The 18,084-nt window shown below is 39.4% G+C and overlaps 1 protein-coding gene across 2 annotated transcripts in view; it reads right to left on the bottom strand.

The window, feature by feature from the left end:
• adgrl3.1 (adhesion G protein-coupled receptor L3.1) overlaps nucleotides 1–18,084 on the bottom strand; it is a 161,654-nt gene that overhangs the window by 65,806 nt on the left and 77,764 nt on the right. Inside the window, exons 6-7 of one of the 2 annotated variants that reach the window (XM_014984400.2) lie at nucleotides 17,192–17,206; nucleotides 15,046–15,834 (exon numbers count right to left, since the gene is read on the bottom strand). In XM_014984400.2, coding sequence (XP_014839886.1) covers nucleotides 15,046–15,834; nucleotides 17,192–17,206 — 804 coding nt within the window. Of the gene's footprint in view, nucleotides 1–15,045; nucleotides 15,870–17,191; nucleotides 17,207–18,084 lie in introns of those variants that run through there. The other variant, XM_088004859.1, reaches the window with a different exon arrangement.

An 18,084-nucleotide genomic window follows, 5' to 3' on the forward strand; every position in this document is an offset into this window, starting at 1 on the left:
ACACACACACACATACACACACACACTAAAAAGGGGCTGCATACTGTGATAACACACATCCCCTATGGCTGCAGAGAGCACACAAATATACACCCAATAATACAGGAGCTTACATTTCGCTCCGTCATACACACACTTTAACAGAAATGTGCCTCTCAGTACGAACAGAGCTTGTGGCGAGTGGCTCAAGCCTGCTGATAAGACAGAATGCACTTCAAAGCAGTGATGCTTTAAGATAAAAAAAAAAGAGGAAAAAAAAAAGAGCACCCCGACTAACAAGGACAGTTTTAAAATGGCTGCCAGGCAGCAGCCTATTCCACAGCTAACGTTTCCCGTATATAAGCCAACGTAGCTGTTCAGGCCTGGTGGCCTGCCTGCCTGTTGGTCTGAGTGAGTGTCATCATCCCCCTGCTGCGGCCAAAGACACCTGCAGCAGGTTTCCCAATTACATGTTTCTATTATAATCCGAGGAAGTCCCTCTGTTCAAAAGACAAACAACTTTTTGTTTCCACCTTTGTTTCTCTACTTTATAAGAAATCATGGGCTGGGTTTTTTCAGACTTCTGAAATTTATGCGCTACAATCTGAGCTATAGTATTTTGCAACTAGCTCAGTGGCTAATGAAAACTTCTCTCTTCTTCACATTTCATTTTTTTTTTTTTTTTTTTTTTTACATTTCATAACATCCGAGCAGCACAGCTAATTTGGCGTGCTATGCTACATGTTTGTAGGCCTGTCGCAATAAACGATAAATCAATTAATCGCACGATAAATTAAACCTATCGACTCATTTTAATTATCGGCTTTATCGTCTCTTCCTGCCTTTTTTCTTTCTCTTGATGACACTGAATGAAAAAAGGCTCAGCTCCGGTGTTCTCCACTGACCCTCCCTTCCTCATTTCCTTAGTGTAATGTCCAGCTCACACTACACGAGTTGTCGGCCCATTTTCAAAACCCGAGACCACACATTAGCCGACAGAAATCCTAGGTAAAAACAGTTCAATCGGGTTCAATTGTGCACTGTGGTGTCCAGCCACATGGGCACAAAATAATGGCTACAAGTCCAGTTAACTAATTTTATAACCAGACATTAATCAATGCTTTACTACAGGGGTGTCAAACTCCAGTCCTCTAGGGCCGGTGTCCTGCAGTTTTTAGATGTACCACAGGTACAAAACACTGGAATGAAATGGCTTAATTACCTCCTCCTTGTGTAGGTAAGTTCACCAGAGTCCTGCTAATGACTTAATTATTCTTTTCAGGTGTGGTGCAGCAGAGGCACATCTAAAAGTTGCAGGACACCAGCCCTCGAGGACTGGAGTTTGACACCTGTGCTTTACTAGAATCTACCTGTGATGGATGTGGCTAGAGTCAGTGTAAAGTTCTGACTGAATGAAAATCATTATAACCCATTTATGTCACGTTAACGAAGAACAGCTGAAAAGTTACCGGGTTTATCAACTGCGGTAGCAATTTAGCTCCAACTCCTCTCATTGTCATTTCTATATTCTTTGCACGAAATGTTGAATAAATATTAATGTTGTTTCCACATATCATCTCCGGGTTGTGCCGTGTCAGTTGTTTGGGATTCCCCTCGTAATTTCCCCTCAGAAAGCATGGAGGAGAATCCGCGCTTTCTGATTGGATACCCGTCACATTCAACAGGCTACGTTAAGCTCATAGTCGGGGAGAACCGCCGATTTAGATCGGAGCGGCTACGACCGAAGATCTACCGTAACACACCACACACTGCAGGATGATCGGTTACGAAATCACCAGCGACAATCTTGGATCGGTCAACGATCTAAGATTCATAAGGAGAAAATGGGGGCAAAAAATCGTGTAGTATGAACTACTGCATTAGGTAGTCGGATGTGCCCATCTTCTTTATTTAAATCTAATGATTACTGGAGGTCACATACAGACTTCATAATCTGCACTCTTATGGTTGAATGCAATATTTATTTCCACTTTGGCTTTATGTTGTTTAGTTTTTATTCAAGTATGTTTTTTGTTAATGGAGACTGAGAATCCATTTTATTTTTGTTTTTGGTTGTTTTGTTTATTTAGTTTATCAGTTCCAGTGTTATGTGTTCTTTTGAAAATAAAGTGTATCTATAGCAGGAACTCGCATGCATTATTAGTAATTTCCATTAAATCAGTGTCAAAAGGTCTTGAAACAACATTATCGTTTATCGCAATAATTTTTTAGACAATCGCTCAACAAAATTTGTTATCGTGACAGGCCTACTTGTTTGCATAATTGTTTTTAGCTTCCTGCAGTGCTGTGGGCTTCCCTTCCACTCTATTGTCCTGGCTTGGCCTGCTTGCTCTGGCATCTACTGTGAGGCAGAGGAAATGCTGCGCAGGGGCCAAATGCACACAGAAGGTCTGGTTGGGGCTATCCAATTGATAAGGACACACTACAAGCAAAGAACAGGTGCAGCAGACTCTCCGAAGCACAGTTCAGGCTCTGCTGAGACGGCTTTGTCGCAATCTATTTGGAGGAGAGAGAAGGATGGGCAGGGAGCGAGCGGAGGCGGAGTGGGGGTGTTAGCATGGGTGTTGAGCACACACCAGCGTATAAGATAGGTGTATTGTGAAGCAAAGACTTCTTATGTCATAAATAGGATGCATAGTATTGAAAAGTATTATTTTTTCCTTACAACCAATGAAAGTTATTGCATAGTCTTAAGTGTTTTCTGTTGTTGGAATTTTATGTGACAAACTAGAGCATAATATTGAATTGGTAAGAAAAATGCAAATTCCTATTTTTTTACTAGTAGAAAGCTGAAAAAAGTGGCATGGATATATCATAAATATATAAACCTAAACTGAATGGAAGGGGACTATGGACATAACTCATCAAGCCTTTGCCTGGATCATGACTTGATTCAGGTCTAAGGTACCATGAACATTCTGTGAAAGATAAACTGTGACTATCCCTTAGTGGAGCGATCTCCAAAGTCAACTTTGGCAATGAAGTAAATTTTTCTTGGCCTCGACAAGTGCTGGGAACATGCATCCCCTGGACAGAGGAGCAACTGATGTCGTTTACTCCATAAATGGAATTATTTATGTTATTTACTGGAGAGAGCCAAGGCAGAAGAAGTCCGCTAGGATGAGAATCCATCCCTCTAGCCCTCTTGCCTTCAGGACCTAATTCCTTCGAGTGACCGCTCAAAATCAGATAGAGATTACTTTTTCCAGAGAGCAACTTGGGGAGTCTGATAAAAATCTTAGAGCTTAAATCAGCTGAATGATAAGGTGCAGAATTTTTAATTCTTTTAGCCAAATCATTTTTTTTTCTGATAAATAGAAGTGAATCGCTTTATTGTTTTTATTAACGTTCGTGTTATTTTAGCTCGTTATTCCAGTTTCCCATCACTAATCACCTATAATCATAGGTTAGTTTGATTGATTAAAAATGCACACGTAAATTCATGTAGTAGCTCCTGGTGATTCTTCTCACAGTCTAATGTTGGCATTTTTGAGGGGTAAACAAATTACGACGTTAAGAAAAAGGCTAAACTCCTGGTCATTTTTTGAGGTAGTATAATAATAGATCATTTAGAATTTAAAAGAATTCACATTTGATAGAATAAACAGTGGTGTAAATGAAAATACTTTTGTAGGCAAAGAAGATGGATTCTGATCTTCTTTGTGTGTTCCCTACATGGCTTGTGGCAAACTGAAAACTAGTTTTAGCAACAGGTTTTGTATTGCCATTCTCCAAAAGTGAAATCAACTAATAGTTGCCCGTTTTACATTCTTTCACTTGAGCAGTGGATCTCTGCTGTTAGCATTCCTGACACGAATCTCTTTGCTGTTTCTTGGATTATTGCTGTCCTTGACAGGCCTGTCAGTTTAGGTGGCTGCCTGACCATCTCTTGATAGATAATCCATGTCATGAAATGAAAATAAAAATGACTTGAAGTTTGTAACTGTAATATGACAAAATGTGAAAAAGCTCAGTGGATATTAAATCTATCCTCAGCTGTAACTTTTTTTTTTTTTCCAAATAACAGCAATCAGTTGTTTTCACCACCATTATTATAGGAATCAAGCTGTCACTAAGCAACACTGAACTTGTTTGTAAGTTTAAAAAGATCCCCTTCAAGTGCTAGGCGAGTAGCAATTTGTCTTCCAAGTGACCACACATCGCAAAAGAATACACAATCCATACAGAGATTAGATATCAATCCGTTCCCAACTTTTCCATTACGTTATCCTTTAGTGCCGCGGCACCAACAACACTGCAGGACATCCTGGGAGCAGTTCAGAAGCTTTGAAAGAGCAGGAGCATTCACATGCCATGGAAAAAAATGTCTAAGCAAAAGATTGTAGGTATAGTGAGACACCTTTTAACCAAGAAAAAGTATTAGCAACCCCATCCATATTTATTCTGAATGAACCGTAAAGAGATTAACGATGGCAGAACTTCACTTACTGTTTGGGTATTAAGGAAACGAGTGTTGCAATAGATAACAGAAAATTGCAACAACAAAAAAAAACAACAAAAAAAAACAACTAATAGAGTGTGGATATGGACAGAATTCACGCAGACAAGCAAGAAAAGTGACAGGGGTTAGTCTAATCAGAGAAACGGTTAGTCTAATCCAGTGAAAGATGGCCTCCACTTTAACCATTAACTGCTGTTGTTCTCTCCACTTAAGCCTGTTTCCAGCATTCCCGGCACTGCTGCTGCTTGATTGCAATCTGTTGCAGAGTAGGAGAATGGACGAGAGGCACGAGCAAGGGGGGAGAGAAGGAAACAGGGTGTGTGTGGGGAGTTTTTATGGAGAGGGTAGGGGGAGGTTTTGTAGTAAAAGACAAGGGAATGGGGTTTCCAAAGACAATAGACATTCTCTGCTCAACTTCCTCAGGATTTCGACCATTAAGAGTTCAAGAGTGAACACTTAAATTCCTCTAAGCTAACAAAGTGGCAAGTAAAGGTCATAATTATTTTTGTAGGTGAACTAAAAATAAGTAAGATTATAGTCGATGACAATGACTACATATTTGCCTAAACATTGCAGTATTGTTGGAACTGGACGTATTAGAAAATAAGTTCAATCTGTTTTGAGTTTAATAAAAGCTCCACATTGTAGAACAGCAATAACGGGTTCCGATAATTAACATAATCGGTAGGATGTAAATGAAAATATGGTGACAGTTGTTAGGATTAAGTTTGATATGGGACATAAGTCACTGCAGGATAAAAAACAAACAAACAAAACGGGTAGGACGTTCATATTTTAAAGTTTCGGGGGTGAAAGGCAACACATTGACAACTGTACTTGATGTTTACTTTTAGGCAGCGGTTTAATTCTTTGTAAGTTTTGTTCAGACTACAGTTTTACAAAAACGAAGCACACTCTTGCTACTTCCAAATTATTTTAGAGACAAAGCAGCAGCCAGGGCTGCTAATTAAAATATTTGGATAACTGGTAACCAGCAGGTGTGACCGGCTTTGCAAATGTTGAAGTACGCTCCAGGTGTGTTGGTCTGGAGCGCACAGTTAACACAGTGCCAAGGAGGGAAGGCTTCGCAGCGGACCTGGATTTTAGGTCATTTCCACACTATTCAAAGTTCAGAGCAAATATTCCCAAGAGAAAAACACCTAAGGCAACATCTGATATAATCAGGAGTCCCAGCAAATTTCCCTAAAGCACAGACTGTGGAATGCTAAGAGAAATTGAAAAAAAGTCCTGGACTCAGACTTAAAAACACAATTAGAAAAGCGAAGCAAATACGGCTTGTTTGTAAAGCACTGCCAGGAGAAAGGCTCTTCTCTATTAAAACAATATGGCAGCACAATTCATGTTTCCAAATCCGATTATCCGAAGCACACCAGCAAATATACAACAGGCAGAGTGAGACAGAAAAGAGCGAAGCAGCTGAAATGGTGCGGTTAAACTCCAGACACAACCCTGAGTGAAATGCTGTTGACGGAAATTGCTGTCCACAAAGATGTGAGACGGATAAACTTATACAAAAAACACCGACTTCCTGGTATTTCTGCTACAGGTGGTTCTGCAAACAAAGGGGTGTACCAACTTTATGGCATGTCTGTTACTATAATCGTGGACAATATTACTACACAGAATAGTAAAGATTTAATCCAATGTTATATAGAAGATGTATTTTGGCTTTAATGGTTATATGTTTATTTCCTCAAGTATTTTTGTGTGGTAATTCACTTTTAAAAAAAGAGAATTTTGGTCATTCCTGACTTTCATCTGCAGAACTTTATATAGAATTTTCTTGAATGTTGTGGCTACAGAAATAAAACTTAATTTGCGCTTGTCTTTTTATATTGCTTTTTATTATAAAGTCTTATATCATATATATCAAATTGGAACGCGACTTGTGTAACATTAGTAGGATATGATCTTTTTTTTAAAAGGTAAATAGTGCACTATTTACCTTTTGAGAAGAGCTATGCAAATACTTTATTATTACCACCTTTATTAACTTTCTTCCTACAAGTCGGGTCAAACATGGCGATTCACAATTACTTTATTTTTATTCTAACTCCAGGCTTTGGTTTCTGTACAGTAGAACATGCAAACCTAAGTACAGTATCATCCCAAAGGGTGAGGAAAAAAAAAACACTGAAAGAAAACCAAATAAAGCATTTTGTACAACTTCAGCATATACCAATTTTCCCAGATAGAAAATAACAGAAATCTAGCCCAGTGGGGTAGTTGTGGAAATAGAAAAGAGAGAAAAATGCAAAGTGGGGAATAACAGTGCGTGTGAGTTGGCATGTTCGCTGGTTTAGTCCCGTTCGCCCCACCCATCTTCAAGATGCAGAAAACATGAATAATTTTGTGACTTTGTTGGGAAAACTTTCTAAAGTGTGGCAAGGCAGACTCGAGGTGATAAATTATTCAGATGTTTCATCGGAGCCATGCTGCTTGCGTAGGGCAAAGTCTCTATAATATGCACGTAAGAAGACATGATGAAACAACTCCATAAACAGCAGAGAATAAGTCAGCGCTGGGGGACTGCAGCTGGAAGAAAGGGGTGATGCGAAGACAAGCGACTTTGACTCTGACTTTACATAGGCACTCATGCACCAGGCCTCTATAATATATACATCTGAGGGTGCTTGATGAAACCACCCTGTGATGCTGGATAGGAGAAGAGAAGGAGGGCAGATTATGCGTGAGATAGGGATGACATAGGAAAATGAAAAGAAAAAAAAAATCATTTAAAGAGAAAGATGCATGAGACAGAGAGAGGAAATGTTAAGATTCCTGCCATTGTGAGTCTATGTTTATGTGTGAGAAACACAGGGAGAAAGAACGGGGATTTAACAGCAAAGGAATAAAACACAAACAGACAAGGGAAACAATAGATGAAGAGAGGCACTTTCCTTTTTTTTAAAGAATCTAGGGAGAAAGAATATACATTTTAAAAAAAAGATCATATCCTACTCCATTATACAGCTGCTGTTTGTTCTGAGATTAAACTTCAATGTTATTTGTTAAACCATTGTAAATTAAACATGTAAGGTGTCATGTGACTTTCTTCTGGTGTTTGATTTCATTTGCTCACAGAAAATCTCCAGAGATGTATGCAGCAAAGAAAAGCAGAGGTAAATCAGTTTGAGACTGTTTTTCAATCAATTCAGCTCATTCTGACCAGTGACCGCCTGCTTGGAAATTCAAAGCATCTGATTTATGAGCTTAGCATGCTTAAGTGTTTCATGGTTGCAGTAACAGCAAAGACTCTTTAGTGTTAAAGTGGCTGCTGAGTGACTGTGAGGTTTCTAAAGTGAAGCACAGATATGTGAAGTTCAAAAGGACAATGTATTTTGAGATATGCCTATGTTTCAGTCAGGTTGCAAAAGAGAGAGCAAGACTCCTGGCAGACAATAGCCTGTCGTTTTAAACTTTCAGCTTTTCTGATGGAACTTTCTGGATTTTTAAACATGGCCGCCTTTTGGAAATCTTGAGGTTTAGCTAAAGACTTACAATCTCAATTCACTTGGAGAATGGACAAAATTGTGGTATCGACTATACTAAACATGCTAAACGACAATACAAGATGCTAACGAGACTTTTAAAAAACTCACCAGTATCAAATAATGTTTTTATTTTAAAACGGTGAAATGCTGCTTTAAAATGATTGCTCTATTGTGAACTTATGTGTCTTACATTAATATTGTAATTACATTACATTAATATTGTTCTGAAAGAAATACGGTAATGGGCTCAACTTAAAACTAGCAGCTTAAAACTTTATAACGACTGATGAGTGTAAACTGGCTGCAAAATTCTCTCCGGTAAATGTGCTTTTATTCCTTTTAGTCAGTTTTTGTCGATACTTTACCCTTTCAGACCTTTAAACACGTATATATATGTCAGTATTGTGCTTGTCTAAATTTATCTAACAAGGTATTGTAGTAATAAATAGTAAATAAAGTATAGATTCATTCTCCATGCACTACTTCTCTAGCTTGTCACACGTTTGTTTCAACACAGTGCTGTCTTTTAAATGGGAGAGTCGAGGAGAAATTAAATTATAGCCATCTTTGGCAGCTTAACAATCGCCACGTGTGCTTTGTTAATGGAAAAATTCCAAAACAGACAAGACTTGTAAACAATAGGAAGAACTTTTGGGTGCCCTTTAGTTTAGATATAAACAATTAACTAACAGCTTGCACCAGTCACATAGAGGTTAGGGGGTTATTGCTTTACACAACCAGAGAAATCTGTGTTCAGTCTCCCACTGAGATGTTAATGAAAACGGTTTCAACCTTAGAAGCAGCATGGAGATACTGGTGGAGTTGACACTACTGCAGTACAGCTTCAAACCCTAAAATGTCCACTGTTAGTCTATCAGATACTGTCAGGGAGTGGTGGTTTGAGAGATGGTGAGGATGAACGCTGAGACCCAGGTTGTGAAGAAAATGATGAATTTAATGATGAAAGGCTCAAACAGTCCAAATACAGGCGGCACGGCAGAGAGTTTAGCACACAGCTAAATACTGACGACAGACTGAACATGGTGCAAGCTAACCAGGACTTAAACAGTTCTACTGGAGAGCCGACACAGACAACAACTGACATAAGACGAGGACCCGACAAGAGACAAAGACAACAGGTGGACTTAAATACACAGGGAGGGTAATCAGGGAATGAGACACACCTGGGAAGCAATCAACAGGAAAGACGCAGAAACAGAAACTCACAGGACATAAACTGAACACAGAAAAACCTTAAAAATAAATATACAGAAACACGGATCATGACAGATACTGTATTTAGATATTTGGATTAATCCCTTCAAAACACCTGATATTGATGGATATCTAAGGCTATTTCAGGTGATTGGTTGACAAGTCCTTGCCATTATTTTGCCCAGAAAATATGTTGAAAACCACTAACTTCCTACTTAACTGACAATAATTTTTGAAATTATTACTAATCAAACTAAGTTGAAGCCAAAATAGAAAAGTTTGCGAGATATAAGATCCAACCCAAGAAGCACATACGTAAAACCTTTAAAGGGGGTGCACGCTCTTTTTACCTTCACTGTCGTACTTTTAAATCCCTAAAAAAACGTGGAGGATACTCCTGGAGGATGCTTAGTCAGCTGTTTAACATTTTGGTAATGATAAACATATAGGCATGACAGAAATACATTTTTTAATCACTAAGCATTCTGACTTTGTGAAACATAAATATACTAAACGACTGATAATGATTATAACTAATGACACTTTTTTTTCAGATCTATAAGGAACAGTCAAGGACTCCTCCGTCTGGGACTGTTTTTTTTTTATTTGTTTGTTTTACTGTATAGCACAGTAAGTGATTTGTGACTTTGAGTCAATGGGTCTATTGCCAGTTTTTTACTCCATTCTGAACCTACTCACACAAGTTGTTTTTTCTCAAACTAACAGTGGTCACACACACACACACACACACACACGCACACACGCACACACACACACATGCACACACACACATCTAAAAACTGAATTTCAATTCAACAAGCTACACTGCCTCTGATACACAGGCAATTCTATATAACTATCAAATGAGGAGTCTGTGCAACTGCAACACACACAAAAAAAAATAGTTCTCTGTTGTGGTTCTTTGACAGAGGCAAGCTTCATTACAGAGATAAAGAGAAGCTGCTGTATAGTAAACCAAACTAACTGCCAAAAAGATGGATGGAAAATGCTAGGGTTTCTTAGCGATTTCGTAATGAATAGAAGGAGAATGTGGATGAAGGCCATTAAATATTTATTCTCTAATATTTTGTGGAATAGTTTTCATTGACAGAACACCATGCAGAATGCATTTCAAAAAGATATCCTTACTATCCTTACTTAGTTGTCAAGCATGTCCCAGACTCCTTGGCATACAGGAGTCTCACTGCAACCAACAGGTAATGTAGTAGAGAAAATGCATTAATGCACTTTCTCTCAGTAGAAAGCTTTGGAAATATTATTTATAATAGAAATAGAAATATTTTGGGAAAACTATATGTTTGTTGTCAAAACATTTTTTTCTTAAAACCATATTTAAAGAATCTGAAATTAATGTATAATATTGTCCTCAAAGTTTGAATAGCTAATTCAATAGTTTTTCTAATGGAAGAAGAATTAATTACAGAGTGAAGGCTTCATTAAACTCAAACTGTGTTTTAAATTTAAATTGAATTCAGAATTATCTAATACCGGTTTGATGAATCCAATGAGTTCACATTTTAAAGTAGTGATGAACAAATGTGTTTCAGTTTCACAAAATAAAAACAGTAATTGCCCACTAATGTCAACAAGCTGCTCTCATCTGGATTGTGACCAAACAATTTAAAAACTGAGGCTTTTTCAGGACTTATCTTAATCGAATTTTATCAATTTCATTTCACAAGCATCTGAACATATTCTTATTATTATTTAGTACCATGTGAATTATAAATGTAAGATAACAATAGTCCCTCTTTTCTCTGTGTTGAATTTATTTTGTCCATCCAGTTAAAGATTTGTATTGACTTGACTGTCAGTGATAGATTAGTCACCTTCCAATTGGAAGGTTTTTGGTTTAATTCCAGTTTCCTCCTGTCACATGTTGATGCGTCCCTAGCCAGGATACCTAACCCAACCCAACCCAACCCAACACACTATTTTACCAATCTGTGCAGAAAACCACTATATAATTTGAGTCAGATTACGATTTATCACATTGGTTTTCATGTAGAAAAGAAAAGATTAGACGTTAACATAACAATTAACTTTACAAACTTGTAAAATATCCTCATTGGAAGCTTACCTGTAATCCCAAGCAATCTTTTCTCAGTGCAAAGTAACCTATTAAGGTTTAATCAGTGTAGGAAATTTCACATTTAAGGAGGATGATATGGTTGCCATAGTAATGACAAAATAGTCCTTTAGTTTAGAATTGACAACAAATGCTAACTTATTATCATTTGTAGCTAATGGCCATTTTCACAGTGCTTGCAATCATTTGGATCTTGCATAACCCTTTGATGCAATTTTTACAAGTTTATTAAAAAAAATATCCACAATCTATTGTACAGTAAATACGGTTCAGTCCAAAAGGTCTGTATCTACACAGGTCCTAAAATGTACCTACCAGAACTCTGGTATTTCACCTGTTGTGTTATAATGTTTCTGTAACCTGTCGGAAACTTCCGTTCAGTTTTCTGGCATTCTCTTTGTACCTGGCCTGCTAAATTTAAGTGTGCCAAGGAAACTGTGCTCCTTTTCCGGCATGCCGAAACCGAACAATCCCAGAGCCTCAGAGGGAACTCTTTCAAACCGCCTGCCTTTGTTATCTAGCTGGGTAGACACAACTAAGTAATTGGTGCTTCTCTGTTGTTGCCCAATTACTCTCTGTCCTCGGTGGCCAACCTCGTCTCTTTCTTAGACCATGGCCCATTTCCTGTCTCATTTCATATCTTAAGAAGTCCACATAAGCGAAAACAAAAACAGGGAGTACATTAGGCTATATCAGTAATGAGCTGAAACATTCTGAAAGACCCTTTTCTCACTATGTTTTCTGAATAGACTAAGAAAAAGGAACAAGAAAAAAAAATGCCAAAGCTGGAACATGGTAAGTTTGCTTTCAGCGTTTAGCTCAATGCTTCACGCATTTGAAGGGAAAAAAATGACATTAGGAGGCTTTCTTCTCTTCAGGTTTCACAGGGATAAAGACCACACAGTAGTGTCAACATGCAACAGATTAAATCTTTGGAGCATTGATCAGTCGCTTTATTTTCTGGAGAATGAGAGAATCATGTAGTTAAGGTAGTTAATTTATTCTTTGTCCTCCCTAAGTGAGACAGGGGAACGAGGACGCACGTAAAAAGAGTGATGTTCTCAATTGATTGTATGTATTTATCTCCGTCTGGTCAGCACTCTGGCTTGTTGCTATGCACTGGAGGTCATTCTCCACACTGAATCCCCATTGATCTCCACTTTAGAGCCTCCCGAGACACTGTACGCTCTATAATAGGTATGATGTCACCTTAATAATGAATAAACACTCATGAACGAAACAGCAATTCATGCTTTAAATATATTATTGCGTGTGCATACTCATCATTATGCACATCTACAAACACACTCACAAACAAGCACATTTCTACAGCATAGTATCACACATACAAAACCGCTCACACACTCACACACACTGATCGGTAGAAACCAAGTTTACAGCTGTCTCTCTCTATAATTTCTTGTACTGCGCTGCCTAACTGCATGTAAGAGCATGTGTTAATTCAGACATCATTTAATAAGACACGCAGCCAGACTGCCTTGACCACTCCATAGAAAGGTGCTGAAAGGCAATTACGCTGGGCAAATAGCCCTTTAGGCTCCTGGGGCCGAAGCCCTTCCATCCATCCAAGGGGAAAGATGAACAGGAGGTCGAACTTACAACTCATACCAGAGCTAAAGTAAGACACGATTTAAGTTAGACAGTATTTTTGACCTTTTCAGACAGGCCCAACAGTGCCAGTTGAAATATATGTACAGATGTAGACATGCAAGTGGAAACTTTTTTTGGAATAGATAAAGAAAAAAAAAAAAAAAAAAGAAAAAAAAAAACTTCATTAATAACATTTCAACTAAATTGAAATCTTAAGTCGGAGGACAGGCCCAAGCAAACAACTGCTACCGTGTTTCCCCGAAAGTAAGACAGTGTCTTACTTTCTTTTTATCCCCAAAAGCCCCACTATGTCTTACTTTCGGGGTATGTCTTATATTGGAAAAAAATTGTCGAATTTTTTGTTTTAACCATAAAATTAACATTTATTAACAACCTGAACAGTATTGTATTCACCACAAAACAGTTTTATAAAAGGAAGTGCCAAGAATGTCTTGTTACAACATTGCATAACATGTAAAACAATGAAAAATGGTAAGAACGAACAGTGGAATACTGTGCATTACCGTATTTTAAGCAGGAGGCGGCAGTGACAAGTGCAGGGGACGGCGCGGTGACGTATGGAGAGGGGGACGGCGCGGTGACGTATGGAGGGGGGGCGGCGCGGAAGTGGGCAGGAGGCGGCGCTCATTAAGATCAGAGGGAGGTGGCAGACGCGGCAACGTATGGAGAGGGGGACGGTGCGGACGTGGGCAGGAGGCGGCGCGCAGCTAGATGAGGTGTTTCCCCGAAAAGTAAGACATATGTCTTACTTTCGGGGTACGGCTTATATTAGCCGACCCCCCTGAACCCCCCGATATGTCTTACAATCGGGGGTGTCTTACTATCGGGGAAACACGGTAACTAACTTTGTGTTAAATTCAACACAACTGTAAATCTGGCAAACAAATCTGGATTAAGACCAATTTGTCATTTATGTCACACAGAGTGATGGTAATTAGGGTGGTGGCAGGATTTAAAAAAAATATCTGAGGCTCTGAATGTTTAAATGTGCACCTGATATCAATCGTCATAGATCTCTACTGCTGTGGGCTTGTTTATCTTAAAAATTAACAGAAACTATGTTAAGTACATGGCCACATACTTAATTTGAAATACCAGATTTGAAACAATCACTAGCCGGCTTGTCGCACTAAACTTGTGAATTATCTGGGGAGATTGTGCAAAGAGTAATAGTCAAATCTAACTTTATTAAAGTCTGGGGCTAGGAGGGCGTGGCTTTGTAAAACGCAGTGCGGCTAATAAAATGTTGAGTCTGAATTATTTATTTTAGCAAAAAGCTCCAGAGTTTCAAACTGTGATTCAAGTTGTGTCATCTTGTGAAATAAAAGGTGAAGACTTACTAAACATCAGTCATAAATTAAATTGGCAGATAGTGGTGTTTCGATTTCCCCTGCTATTTTGGAACTGAAAAAATAAATATCAAAGTTCTGCTTTCATAATATTAGATAGACCTTTGCAGAGTTCTTAAAGCGCAAAAAGTGACAGCAAACTCGTATGAATGGAGCTAAAGAAAACTATAATGAACGTCAAGCAGAGGCTACAAGATCTTTCATCATACACATATATTTCTGTTCATCCTCCATGCAGACGTTCTGGGCTACATTCTGTACGAATGCTCAACGGTCATGGGAAGAGAAAGTTGGCGAGTGGAAAGGTGTTTGAAGCTCAGCATAGCCCTGTCTGAGCACTAATCTTCTAAAGGCGGAGATCTAGGTAGATTTTTGATGTCTCTTATTTCTAGAAATAGCAACACGACTGATAACTCTGTTCCAATAGTATATCAGGGAGCAGCAGTGAAGGTACACTGGAGCTGATTTATTTGTCATTGGGATGTATTTTGAGTTCAGAACATGTGCACTGTAGATTGCAGGGAGGAGGTGAAAAACAGTCATAAGTGAGAGTCATGGCAGCACAGATGGAGCAATATTTTTTTCTACTTTTTCCAAGTAATTTCACAGAATTAAGTACTGAAAGAAGATCAGTGCCTATAAGCATTCCATATGTCACAGCTGAAAAAGCACTTCTCAATAAAATACCTCATGTGGAATCAAAAATGACAGAAGAAACAAGAAGAGATGCGGTTACTGAGGGACATCCTCCATTGAACTTACCATTGTTGCCAAAGTCCAGTGAATACTTGACCACGTGGTAATTATTCCACACATACAGCAGGTTGTCTCTTGGGTTGTAATCCACTGCAGCTATATACTGGTAGGAGTTAGGGAATGGTATATTAACTGTTGTTTCTTTGCTTTTGTCCGTGTTGTACATGTAGTCAATCTTGTTTCCTGTCCCCTCATTGTCGTCATCTTCGTACACGGTCTTAACGACGTACAGAACGCCGCAGATCATGAAAGCGTTGGACGCAGAGCGCTTGTCATAGCTGGTGTCCCAGGAGCCCTCGATGCGAAGGGTGTAAGGGTTAAGCTGGCTCACCACGATGCGTCCGTTGTTCTGTTCTGTTGCGTAGATCACCCACAGCCCGTTTTCATCCACAGCAAGGTCGATGTCCGACTTCCCCCCCCAACGGTACGGAGAGGTGTCATGGTAGTTGGCGTTGGCGATGATGGCCTCGCCGCTTTTGATCCGCGTGCGAAGGTCGAACTTTACGATGTTGCGGGTGCGCTCTTTGTTAAAGAACAGCGCACCGTCGTAGACCACAAAACCGGTCCCATCTACTCGGTGTGGCAGTTTGTATGTGGTGGTGGGGCGGCCTGCAATGAAATCCTCTTTGGACGAATACTCAGTTAGCGTGTCTGTGCGGTACGGGGTCCAGGGCATGTAGTATATCTTATCAGAGGCCTGAAGCGGATCTTTGCACCAGGCACCTGACTGGTGGTCAGACTCAAAGAGATGTTCACTTTGGTACACTCCTCGTAGAATGCCCGGGCACAGAAATACTGAGGAAAAATGAGGATAATTACACATTACATAAGCCTCACCCACGCAGTGATATGTGTCAAACATTTCCTGACAAAGTTTGTGCTCTGTTTTTCTTCACCGTTATTGACACTATAAGAGTGGCAGCCTGTTACAGCAGCTTCGACCCTGTTTGAGGGTTAAAAGGGTATATTTTGTTACTGTGCTGCTGTAATAAGTTCATTTCTTTACTGTGAGATTAGTAAAGGATTATTCTATTCCATTCTATTCTATTATTACTTGGAAGTTCTTGGAATAACTGGTGCCCTGGACAACCCTCTACTTCTGCGGCCCATGGAGTTCCCCATCGAATCCCACCCCACCAGTGACCGATCGTGAACATAAACATTACAAAAGTTGTTTTGTTTGGTACCATTTTGCACTACTGACAAAGCTTTTTTTTTTTTTCCAATTGTCACCCTCAGGACCATGCTGTGCTCGGTGGTGAGCCATATGGTCCATGTTAAAAAAAAAAACAGCACTGATTGCAAGTGAATGATACTTGCATTGTTAAAGCAGAGCAGCACCATCCCTTACTTTCAACGTATTACATTCTGGTATCAGTTATGTGATAAAGAGAAAATAGCACCCTTTGTTCTACTTCCACTCTTTCCTTCGGTTCCCCTTCCTCGCTCCCTCCTAAAGTCCTGATTAGCCTCACAATGCGCCCTCCGCTTCTCTCCTTTTCTATTTCCGTCAGTCAGCGCCAGTTTCAGAAGCGGGCACATCTTTGATCGTCTGCTGTTTTTGCAGTTGCTACAATAACTGTTTTCCCATTCCATCCTCAGCCTTCCCGTCGAGGAATACTGAGGTCATGTTTTATGAGGGATGTGGGACATGGAGTCAATTCTGGGAAGCCGTTGCAACCAATCATAGAGGTCTTTGTAATTTAACTGGAATGCTGTCACATCAGCGCGGCAGATACAGACATGCCAGATGTGGCAGATGGGGGTTTTCCTATTCTTCTTGATAGAACAATTCCAGATTTCACACGAAAGCCTGGGAATATTGATTGAACAGTCACTGACTTCTCAAAGTACTGGCGTCAGTTCAGCTTTTGAAATAGTAAATGTCAATGTAATTCTCTTCTCAATGGCTCATTATAAAAATGTACTCCAGTGGCAAGATGGAGAAGTGACATTTCCCACAATAGCATAGAATAATCCGACTCAAGAATATGACTAATGAGATGCAGTGTTTCTAATTTTCCACCAAAGGCTGCTTTGCTACAGACGGCTATCTTTAAAGGAAATGTCCTCTTGCCAAAAGTACAACGCATTCAGTTTGATCAAAAAGTGACACGCACACCCTGATTTTGCACGTGTTTGATTGACTTACCTTTTTGTTCGACTTCTGCATGAGCCACAGGCAAACGATTTGAAGAAGGAAAAAAATGCAGAGAACAAGGTAGAGAAAGAGACAAGAGACAAAAATAGATTAATGATGCAATAATAAGGAAATCACGATAATACAATCTTGGATCTCCATAATCGTCCTCATATTTCATCCTAACCTTGTGAGAGTGCCAGGATGCTCTCCATGTGTGATTGGTAATAACATTACATAAGCGTCTGAGGAGGCAGCACTGCAACAGGAAAGCTATCCGACAAGATTGCATCTCGCATATGTTGCACACGCATATGGAGACGGGAAGCAGAGATGCACATGGCAGACAGATGCGCACAAAGATGGAGAGGGGATACCCGGATGAAGCAGGAGCTTGGCACAACATGGGGGAAAGCACAGGAATGTTTTTGCTGTACCCCTAGTGGTCTCACCCCTTTGTGCAGAACAAAACAGAGCAAAACAAAATGACCTGAGATAATGAGCTCTTTAATGTATGCTAATAGCAGCAGAGCAATGAAAACTAGAAAATTGATGTGATTAGTGGAATTGCATTTCAGTGGCCTAGCCAAAAGTGCTACATAATAGTGCTTTCTGATCCACAGTGGCCCAGCTGGTGATTTGTGAATGGCATGTCATTTTTGTGAGTATGGGTGTGCAAGCATCTGTGTGTGTGTGTGTGTGTGAAGGTGGAAGCTGATTTGCTTTAACCACAACACTAGAGGTGTAATTATTCATCCACCTCATAGGATGAGACAATGCTTGATTTTGGGTTAATAAGTAAAAGGCAAGACAACATTTAATCAATATCCAAAATGAGAATAATTTTCACAAATCAAAGACTGTTAAAAATTTAAAAGAAAAATCAACCCAGGTCTGACCAGTTT

This window comes from Poecilia mexicana, unplaced genomic scaffold (genome assembly GCF_051168715.1).
Source record: "Poecilia mexicana isolate PSO_F unplaced genomic scaffold, ASM5116871v1 scaffold_1, whole genome shotgun sequence".
Classification (NCBI taxonomy): Eukaryota; Metazoa; Chordata; class Actinopteri; order Cyprinodontiformes; family Poeciliidae; genus Poecilia; species Poecilia mexicana.